We start from the raw sequence: 11,683 nt of genomic DNA on the forward strand, positions 1-11,683 counted from the left end.
TATATGCCCCATTCAGACATTTTTTTGGTATTTTCTGCTTTTGGACATCAAGTAATGGGTTTGATTGTGTTTCATACAGTAAATCAGAAGAGACTATGGGACTGAAAAAACAAAAGCAAAATCACACTTTTGGTTACATGTGTCTGTTAATAGTTACCCTCTACTTTAAAAAAAAAAGTACAAAGAGCTGCTGCTTTGAATCAGATGATTAAAACCACATGCTGTGCGTCTGGGTTGGGAACAATGTGCTGAGACCTGGACAGACAGCACGTCGCAGGGTCTCTTCACTTGTGACAACAGAGTCGTTGTGCAGGAAAGCTGGTAATGCCTGGCACTGAGGTTGCAGCCCCTGCCACCAGCTACTTGGCCACAGTGCAGCTGACAGCCCTAAACATGCTGTACATTTTATTGACAACAGCACCACCTGGTGTCTGGAGGCAGTACTGAGTTTAACAGGGATTACGTCTAATTCACGCTGGCAATCTGATGTTTATCAGATATTAGATGATTATCTTCATAATCCTGTTGCTACTTCTTTTGATAAACAAAATGAAAATATTCTAGAGAAAAAAATATTTGTTTTTGTAGAAAGGCACAAAGAGAGGCTCTTATAGCTCCCATTGTGCATTTTATTGCATTTAGCAGTATGTGTTTTACAACATTTAAGCAATCAAGATTTCAATTTATTATTTAATTGAAAACACTTTTTTGAAAATCTAAAGCTCACCTAAAAAATTAGGTGATGGAACTTACTTTTAGGGTAATTGCTGTGTAGACAGTGGTTTTATTTGTTTTATTTATTTGTGTGTATTTGTGTGTCAACACAAATAAATAGTACACTTTTCTTATATTTGTAATTGATGAGTCTAAGAAGTGTCCAACAGTTTCATATTGCACATTTGTTTATTCTGATCCCCATTACCTGCATTATATATTTGAATATATTAAAGCAATGTGTATCACCATATAAACAATCTGTAGCAATAACACACACAAAACAAGGGTTTGTTTTTCAGCCATTGTAGTTACTGATTACACTTTTTCCTGTTTACTTACACATTTGACTGCCGAGATTGAGAAACTCATTTCAGATTATTTCATAATATAATAATACACTTCTGTACATTGGGTAGCATTCATATTCTCCTTCTCACTTTTTTCTTCCTTCTTTTTGAGTCATGTTTATTTTAATACCTTCAAAATAAGAGAAATCTCAGCACTGGCTGCTGTTTAGAAGCTGACAGAATAAAAACACCCTCCCACACATACAACCACTGACACACGAAGTCATGCACGCACATATTGCCTGTGTCTTTGATGCCTCCTTGTCTGCTCTCCTGACTGCAGAAGCTTGACAGGATTCTGCACCTGATGAGACGTCTTCTACAAGACCCTCTCATCTTTATCCCGTCTCTCCCTGCTGCTGCCGCTGTTTTAGAGGTTTTCTGCATGCGTAATAGTAAATAATTCACTGTCAGCGGCACTGCAAACAGGTCCTGGTGGAGAGAAAGCAGCCTCGCTCATCATTCCTGCAGTGTGCATCCTGGCAGCAGCTCCTGACAGGGACACAGAAAAAGACTGCACAGATCCAGGGAGGCTGCAGAGCACCCACGCCCACCGAGGATACACAGGATTACCCTTATTCGCCCTCCTTTCTACCTTCCTTTCCTCTCTCACCCACATCCCATCTTATCTCTCTCTCTCTCTTTCTCTGTCTTTCGTGCGCTTGTGTTGTAGGCAGGCTGACCACCGCCTCTCAAACACGCCACTTGCTACTGATCTAAAACTTTAAGAAGAAGCTCACTCAGACAGCTCCCCTTTCCTCCCGACCAACGATGCTGGAAATCGGACCAAGATGGGTGAGGCTAGCCTGCTTGTCGGTTCTGTGTCTGTTTCTCTGCCTGCCGGGGCAGTCAGACAGCAGGAGAGCCCCAAAGATACCCCGCTGCCCTGCAACCTGTTCCTGCACCAAAGACAGTGCCTTCTGTGTGGATACCAAGGCTATCCCCAAGAGTTTCCCCCCTGGAATCATCTCTCTGTGAGTTCTCTGTTTATATGTTTCCCTCTCGCTCAGCAGAAGCATCTTTATCTTAACCTGTGTGAAATCTCGGCAGTCTGCAGGCTGGCACCGACGGCTACATCACTGATGTCACCCTGCATTATGTAATGATGCATGAAAAACCCCTTTTAGTTACTTTAAAGTGAACAAAGGTGCATCTCCTGCTGATGTTTTCACAATGCAGCGCGCCTCTGCATTGGCAGTATTATGTAACAGTGACAATAATGTCCCTTTACGGCGAAGGCATGGTAAACTTAGTTGAGGGAGCACGGCAGTAAAAATCCTATCAAGCTCCAGGGAGGAATACTAACAATAGCTCCCCTCTCTCACTGCAGGAGACCTGCTTCTCCTCTGAGAGATTTAATCTTGAAGAGGGCACAGAGAGCTGCTTGGTAAATGGAGCACAAATAATGAGGAGTGAAAGCTTGACTGGGGCAAGGTTATGTTTCACCGAAAAGGTTACAAGGCACTGATGATGTTAACCCCCATCACTGGTGTTTGACTGTTGGGTCAAGGGAATTGAAGAGCACGGGCTGGTGGTGGTGCCCTCATTTAGTAAGAGAAAAAAGTAAAGTTGTGTTGGCCTAGTTTACCGAATGATGCAGCCACGACTGCAATTCAAGCTGCAAGCACATGACAGACAAAGATGACAGGCTTATAAAATGACAAAGAAATGGTGCAGTAAATATTAAGAATATGGTGTTTTCAACCCTTAAACACATACATGGCGTGTGACACATCTGATGACATCTGCTGTTGTTTGTCTACACAGGACAATGGTGAACGCAGCTTTCACTACGATCCCTGAGGGAGCCTTCTCACACCTTCACTTGCTGCAGTTCCTGTGAGTTGCCTGACCGCACTACACCCTTAAAACTGCACAACATTGCAAACTTTTGACTCACAAGCTCTCAAGCAACCAGTGTACAGCTATTACCCCCTTTATAAAATGCACACACGCTGTCACGCCGCTTTGTCACACAGGTACGCTTTCATACAGCACGCGGGTATCTTTTGTTTAGCAGGGACAATGAAAGGACTTGAGCCACTGTACTAGAAATGAATGGTTATTGAAAACAGTGGTGACAGCGCAAGTAATAAGGGTTAAGTGGCTCTGTATCAGTGTCATTGCCAATGACTGACTCCCTTCACTTGTGCTCTTCTAAACAAAAGGGCCTTTATGTCCTCAGATGCAATCATAAGTAAGGCGCTCGTGTGCACATCTGCATTTGTGCGTCTCCTTATAGTCCTAATGTGTTATTGTTCAAAACATTTGCCTTGCATTGAGATTTACACACTGAAATTGTGACAAATCGTTTTAGGATAGCAGGACATTGGCTTTTTTTGGTTGTTTTTTTTAGACACTTTAAATGGCAACCAGCTGCTTTGTGTCTTCTGTTGTTGGACATGTAGAACTCTAACAGCAAGGTGATTTAACTTTTCCTTCTTTGCGCAGACTCTTGAATTCCAACACCTTCACTACTATAGCTGATGATGCTTTTGCTGGTCTGGCTCACCTGCAGTACCTGTGAGTGTCTCACTTTCCTCATTTGCAAATTACTTTTATTTTATTAATTTAGTCTTTAAGGCAATAAAATTCATTGTAGTATCATATTTCAGTTTACTGTCTTATATGCACTGATAACAAAAATAGTATCTTTGGTTTTTGTTTTAAAACAAGAGTTTGTATAGTACAGAGCAAAAATCTCCAGTCACCCCTCATTTCTGTATATTTTGCTTCCAGATTTTCTTGTGATTTCCTAAAGTGGTCTTGATCAATAGTTCTCCAGGCTTTCTGAAAGTCTTTTGAAAGTTTCTTTGTTTTTTGTTTTTTTTGGACATTGGCTGCTTTTTCTCTCATTTTCAGTTCAGTCCTCGTGCCTGAAATATTTTGTTTTCTTTGTTTAGTGTTTTATTACCAAACTCACTAAACAATTTTGCTGACCTTTATGTAGTTACTCACAAATATAATTTTAATTTTAATATTAATCTTAATAAAGCTACTGATGCTTCTGGACAAGATTTTATTTTCACCCTGGATAGCTTCAATCTTTGTTAGATCTGTTTGTGTTCATCTTCCTGCCCACATTAAGGGCTATATGCTCGATTTAGTCTGCCGTTCTGGGGTCACACCTTTTCATTTTAATGCTGTGGAGTTTCCCATCTCAGATCAAAGCTTACCCTCTGTGACAATATTTTGCCTCTAAAAAATCTCAACAGAAACATGACACTTCCCCCTCAAAAGCATTAATCTCACCACACTCACCAGTTTAATTATTTCCTCACCCTTTATTTCTGCTGCTGCTTTGGTAAATGACTATGATTACAGTTTAACGTGTGCATTCAACTCGCTGGATCTATTTAAAACCCGCACTGTCAGAGTCTTCTTCATGATACACCTCTGAGCTCTGTCAGCCTAAACCTGTGGGATGACTCAAATGTCTAAGAAAATTGAATTGCCTGTGCATGTAGATTGGCTCAATACTTACAGATACTGCCTAATCAACAAATTACTCAGCTTATATTCAATAACCTCAAACAGCTCTTGTTAAAATCACTGGTGACCTCTTTTTTGGATTAGATCCCATGCTTCTCATCATCCTCATCCTCCTTGACATTCAGTCCCAATTTTGATATAATTCTCCATCCTCTGTTAGAATGACTGTCAGCATTGGAATCCAGGACACAGGACTACAATGGTTCACATCCTACTTTTCTAACAGGAAAGAGTTTGTTCAAGGCTCTCTATCAGCCTCATTCACACATGGTGTCCCTCAGAGATGCTGGGACTCATCATTTATAATACTTTCATAATTTATTCATAATTTATTTATAATTTATTATTTATAATTTTGGAATACAGTTTTATTTCTATGCTGATGAAACACAACTTTATGTTTCCAAAAACCCAACACCTATGTTCCCCCTTTTATCCCCACCACCATAAGTTATCCTTATTGGCTCAAAGTAATCGCTTTCAAAAATCTACCCTTTTGTTGTCTCTATAGATAGTTGTTGGGTCCACACTTGTACAAGTGTCAAAAGTCTTGGATTCATCTTGGACAATACTCTCTCGTTTGCTGCCCACCTCAGTGATTATTTACTGCCTTCTTCCACCTGTGTAACATTTCCAGACTACGCCTTTTTCTTTGGATTATTTTTAATGCCATTCTCGTCGGTCTACTTAAAAAACTCATTCATCAGCTCCAAATGGTACACAACTCTGCAGAACAGATCATCACTAAGTCTAAATTTAATGGATTGTCATTGAACTAAGCAAAAACAATATTTTGCTCATTACTTTCAAAGCTCTCAGTCGCTTGGTATCCCAAAATCTCTCAGACCTCCTTTTTCTCACAAACCTTTCTATATTCTACTTTCCTGGACTGGTCCCTGTGTCAGTCATAACACTGTGTGTTTCCAGTCATAGCAGACAGTTCAGAAAAGAATTAATTTCAAAATATGACACTTCCAATGCAGTGAAAGCATACATGGACAGGTAAAAGATACTGCAACAGTATCGGTCATGGATTGGCCTCCACTGAACCTCAACCTTATTGAAACAGCGTGGGATCATGGTGACAGAGATCAGAACAAAAGACAGCAAACATCCAAAGAAGAACTTTGAATGTCTTTCAAGAAGCCTGGAGAACTATTCTCATTCCAAATATTGATTTTTCATTGTATAAATATATATTGTGTTTTCCTTATAGACTCCATTTCCATATTTCTTTTATGTTTGCCCATTTCAATAAATCACTGCCCCTCCCATTTCTTGGTAAAACATAAAGAAATGAGGAGTTTTGCACAGCGCTGTATTTTTGAAATAGAAATAACATATTTTCCAAACTAATAAACTGAACCTTACTGTGCTACTGTTGCATTATGTTTAAAAATAATTATTTCATTGGAGCTGTCAGGGATTCATTAAACTATGTCTATATGTATATGGAGGACCACAACTGCAAAAATAACAAATAAATAAATAATTTAAAAAACCCAATATAAAATGTAGGAGACATTAACAGGTTTGTTTCAGTTTGTGTCTATATTTCTTTATATTTGTATTAATTTCCATATTTATTTTCACACATTGATTAAAGAATTCATTTTTCTCTTTACATAGCAAAGCAAAAGTGTAAAAATAAAACACAGAAATACGTTTTATTAACAGTTTTGGGGAAATAAAAAGGCAATGTGAAAATAGTACATAAGTAGCTATGTAAACAAATTACTTTCAGATAATAATTTGATGGATAAAAGTCAATGGAAAAAAATATATAAAGCTAGATAAATACAGAAGCAGTTTCAATGTTATACAATAATTAACTAATTCAATCACAAGTATATTCATTTAGTCAGTAACGATCCTCCACAGAGGCCATCTTATTTCTCAGTGAAGTGCATAACAGTAATCTGCACAGAATTCTGCAGTATGGCAAAGAATGCCAAAAGTAAACCAGAAAATAAATTTGCCCGCGACAGCAAGTGTTTTGCTTCTGCAGTGTGATCAAGCTGAATATGCCATCTGTGAATCGATGAGCTTTAGAGAGTCGTTAGCTGATGCTCTGGGGTGTGCAGCTTTCCATGATGGCTATGCCTCAGGCTGCTGGCCTGCATCACTGCCAGTACCATCGCTACCCGCTGTGAATTCTAATAAAGTAATAATATCATATCCAGCCAGAGAGTCTGCACATGATGTACAGCATGTCCTCGGATATCAATAGACAAAAACAGAACAGGATCAAATGATGCTGAACACAGAGCTCTCTGTAAGACTGTGTGGATTTTAATCAGATAAAGCTAAGACGGAAATATATTTTTTAACATTTAGTGTTTCAATTCCTTGCAGTTAATACAAGGACCATTCAATAAGAATACATCCAATACAAAAAATACAAAACAAAAGAAAAAGTCAGCCCTTGAAAAAAACTGACTAATCCCTGAAAAGCCTGCTGCTGCTACAGCCTCCGACCAATGATGAATGGCTGAATTTCAGAGTTTAACATCACTGTGTGACATATGAATAATTTGTTCCTTCCTCAGGTTCATTGAGAACAACGACATCCAGGCTCTCTCGAAGCATACCTTCAGAGGACTCAAATCTCTGACTCATCTGTGAGTACTTTTCTGGTAACGCTTTCCAATAAAGAACCTGTTACTTAGCAACACGACCGAGCTAATAATCTATGCATTTATGCAACTAACGCAGCCAACTGCTTGCTACACATCATGACACGATGACAACTCTGTTTTTTCAGCTCTCTCTCAAACAACAACCTGCAGCAGCTGCCCAGAGATCTCTTCAAACATCTAGACATCCTCACAGATCTGTAAGTGCGCCCACACTGAAATCCGCCTCAACATCTCGAGTGCTTTGACCCTACAGTCTGTCACTATGAACAGTGGTTTGCTCAGATTCCCCTGAGGCCTCAGTGGAGCGCCACACTCCAGCCAAATGGTCCACAGAGCTGTCTGACTGGAGCATGAGCTTTGTTTCTATTTCGGTTCTTGTTTGAAACACACACGTGTTTTTAAAAAATGAACTGTTTGATTTGCACTCTTTGCTGAAAGATTTAAGTTTGAGCTTTCAAGACTGAACTTCACATATTTTCCCTGATCCCCACCTGCTACTTAGAGACCTGCGTGGGAACTCTTTCCGCTGTGACTGTAAAATCAAGTGGCTTGTAGACTGGATGGAGAAGACCAACACTTCTGTTCCCGCCATCTACTGCGCCAGCCCCTTTGAATTCCAGGGACGCAGAATCCGCGACCTTACACCACGAGACTTCAACTGCATCAGTGCAGGTTTAACCTTAATCTTTTATTAGACTACTAAGACTGAACTCCTGACTGACTACTTAGACTTCTCTTATGTCTCTGGCCATGACGCTGCCTCTGGTTTCTCCTCCTACAGATTTTGCCGTGTACGAAACCTTCCCTTTCCACTCTGTGTCAGTTGAGTCCTATGAGTTCAATGGAGATCAGTTTGTGGCCTTTGCTCAGCCTGATTCGGGGTTCTGCACCCTGTATATATGGGATCACGTGGAAATGGTTTTCAGGAGGTTTCACAACATTACCTGTAAGTTGCTGAGGATGAAGGCATATGAGTGTGTACAGCGCTGTGTTAAGGAACGGGTCCTGATGTTTTTTGACTTCCGTGTGTCTCTCTTGAAGCTCGTTCCGCTGTGTACTGCAAACCCGTGGTGATTAACAACACACTTTACATGGTCGTGGCTCAACTTTTTGGTGGATCTCACATATACAAGTAAGATTTGTTAGTTATTTATCACATACCACTAGTGACCTGTAAAATGTCTCCAGTATATTAAATATGAGCAGCTAAGTACATAGTGCTTTATTTCCCTTTATTTTTGAGCGAGTAACTCCACTCTAATATCTGCTGGGTAAATTTGAAGCTTGAGTAAATACAGGGAAACAGGGAGAATCAATGGAGCTTTAAATAGTGCAGGAACGCCACAGATCCACACACACAGGTCAATATTGTCTTTAGAACTTTATGCCAGGTTTTTCTGACACTTGGATAAGAGTGTGAAAGGGTCTGTTTTAGCCCAAACAATGATTCTTTCTTAACCCTAACCAATAGTTTTGTTGCCTAAACTTATCCAAGTACTTTTGGTTCTTAAACTGTGTCTGAAAACTGAAACACAGATCTTTTGAAAAAAAAAAAATCAACACTAAATTTAGGTTTACTGTGGAATTCAAACCCGCGTTTGCCATTTATCCACTATAATGTCATTCTAATGTGGGCACGTTTGTCTCTTTATGTACTACCTCTCCTGTCTTTGCAAAGCCTTTCTGGCAGAAAGCCGTCACACTAGTGAAAAAGATTTCTGAGAGGTAGGTACAAGGATGAAGCTTGACCAAGTTCAGAGTGCAAATGGAGTAGCTCAAGCTCCATTCATTAGACTCTGCAGTCCGCAACACTTGCCAAGAGGAGCAAACAGCTGACCCACCTCTCAATAGCCACACTGCACCCTAGCTAAGGCTGCGGTTAGTGGCTTGTGGCAAGAAGCAGTCGTGTTAGCAGTAAGCTGTCAGTTACAGTGAGCGTTCAGCAGTACAAGCTGCAGTTTGTTTGAAAAATAAATACAGCTTGGCTGGTGTATTTTTACCTTTATAATGTAAAACAGACTCGTCAGATCACAGTGTGAAAGCAGTGATCTGCTGCCAGATGAAGCAACCAGTCACACAAGGTTTTATCAAAATATTTCCACCTCATAGCCTAAAATTACTGATGCTTTGCAGCTTTTCTGCAAGGCTAAGCTGACCTGCTGCTCTTACCTTTATCAAAGATGTGATAAAAGAGTCAGTGAAGCACTCATCTAACTTTTTGATCTAATTGTTTAAAGTTTTGGGAATGCACTGACAGCATTTCTGCTAACACAGGTGGGAAGAGGACCCGCAGCGCTTTGTAAAGATCCAAGACATTGACACCAGTCGGGTAAGGAAGCCCAACTTTGTGGAGACCTTCCAGCTGGACGGCGAATGGTACTTTGTGGTAGCAGACAGCTCCAAGGCGGGCTCCACTAGCATTTATCGGTGGTACAGCAACGGTTTCTACTCCCACCAGTCCCTCCATCCCTGGCATCGAGACACCCACGTCGAGTTCCTTGACGTTGGGGGAAAGCCTCATCTCATCCTCTCCAGCGCCTCTCAACCACCGGTGGTTTACCAGTGGAACCGAAGCCAAAAACAGTTTGCTTTCCACTCACAGATCACAGAGCTGGCCGATGTACAGATGGTTAAGCACTTCTGGGTGAGGAAAGTTCTTTACCTCTGTCTAACACGCTTCATCGGTGACTCCAAGATCCTCCGCTGGGAAGGGCAGCGTTTTGTGGAAATCCAGACTCTCCCCTCCAGGGGCTCAATGGCAGTGTATCCTTTCATCGTGGGCCTTCGCCAGTACCTCATTCTTGGAAGCGATTTCTCCTTCTCCAGGGTATACCTGTGGGATGACCTCACTCAGCGCTTTCAGCCCTTCCAAGAGCTCAACATGAGAGCCCCAAGGGGGTTCGATTTGGTGTCCGTGGACAACAAGGATATCCTGCTTGCCGCCAGCTTCAAAGGCAACACCCTAGCCTACCAGCACCTGGTGGTGGATCTCAGTGCCAAGTAGACACGTGAGAGCAACAAGAGGTGTTCCTGGATATGTGTCAAACGTGCCAAATGAGTAAAAGACTGTTTTTGCCATGGAAATAAAAGTCTGCTGTTTCCTCTGATGTTTTAAGCGAGGCAATTAATTAAATGAGTATTTAAACTATTTTTATGCACTATCCCTTGATATCTGAAAGAATAACATGTTCTTTGACTTAATAACACAAGTGTCATGTCATTGCTGCATCACTGCTCCAGGTAATGTTGTTTTTGGATTACGTTGTATATCGTACTAATGTGACAATGAGATGCATGTGCATCTACTGGATCATTCACTGGTAATTGTACAATTGACAGTAAATCTTCATCAGTTTTCTAACTTCCAACATCTTGGCTAGCTGATCTGAGTAGCTACTTGCATGACATTGTATATCTCATTGTATATCTCTAACAATACAATAACATCAATCCTTGACTATCTTTATCTTTACAAATGAGATATTCATGGATCTGTTTTGGATCTGCATTTCTAACAAAGGGTCAGAGCAGATCTGAGGACGCATGAGAAACAAACTAAACACAGAAACTACGTAGACCTACTTGAGCATTGGGCAGTTCGATTTTCTTATGATGTTTATAAGATGAGTTTACACAGACATTCATTGATTTTGTTATGCGGCAGATTTCCCTGCTTTTCATGACATTGGGACTTAAATAATGGCTGAGTTGGAGGTCATGTACAAAACTTTGGGATTTGTGGGAGCAATACCATACCGGCTCTCTTTCTTCTTCTTTTGGCTGCTCCCGTCACAAAAGCAGCTCATCTGCCTCCATTTCATCCCATCCCTAGGATTCCTCTCTGTCACACCAACCCTCTGTTTTTTTCCTCTTTCACTACCTCTGTGAATCTTCTCTGCGGTCTGAACCTTTCCTCCTGGCCGGCAGCTCCATCTTCTCCATCTTTGTCCAGTATACCCACTATCTCTACTCTGCACATGTCCCAACCAGCGTTGCCTTTCTAACTCTGTCTCCACGTATTCATTTCTAATTCTGACAGCTTGCCCTCCTGTCTTTCTGTGATTTCTTGTCTCCAAACTAACTGCCTCTCACACCTCCACCCGCTCCACCCTGCCTTCACTCTCTTCTTTACCTCTCTTGTGCATTGTCTGTTGCTTTGGATGGTAGATCCCAGGTATTTAAACTCCATCCTTTCACGTTTCCCAACTATCCGACACTCTCTATGGAACTATAACAAAATCACTGAATTATAAGACAAGGTCAAGATCCTGTCGCAGTCTATGCTTCGAACAGTCACAAACTGTATTAATTCTTGCTGTGTACATCTGCACATGACTGGGATGGCTGTATAATTAAATCCTATAATTAATTAAATATGGGCTCCAAATAGTCTTGTGTCTTGTATTTTATGTGGTTATGCGTTGGGACACACCTTCATTTACACTGTGAAATCTGGTCCATGATGGGTAATGTCCATAGACTCCATTA

General features: G+C 40.9%; 1 protein-coding gene across 1 annotated transcript; it reads left to right on the forward strand.

Moving 5' to 3' along the window:
• Window positions 1-1,260: 1,260 nt before the first annotated feature.
• On the forward strand, window positions 1,261-11,584 carry lgi3 (leucine-rich repeat LGI family, member 3). The gene is made up of 9 exons (XM_084946875.1): window positions 1,261-2,038; window positions 2,832-2,903; window positions 3,516-3,587; window positions 7,106-7,177; window positions 7,321-7,392; window positions 7,698-7,867; window positions 7,977-8,141; window positions 8,237-8,327; window positions 9,470-11,584. The coding sequence occupies exons 1-9, from the start codon at window positions 1,836-1,838 to the stop codon at window positions 10,197-10,199; spliced, it is 1,647 nt and encodes a 548-aa protein (XP_084803001.1). The 5' UTR covers window positions 1,261-1,835; the 3' UTR covers window positions 10,200-11,584.
• Window positions 11,585-11,683: the final 99 nt, after the last annotated feature.

Source organism: Perissodus microlepis, chromosome 12 (assembly GCF_051167445.1).
Source record: "Perissodus microlepis isolate ML-2025 ecotype Zambia chromosome 12, ASM5116744v1, whole genome shotgun sequence".
NCBI lineage: Eukaryota > Metazoa > Chordata > Actinopteri > Cichliformes > Cichlidae > Perissodus > Perissodus microlepis.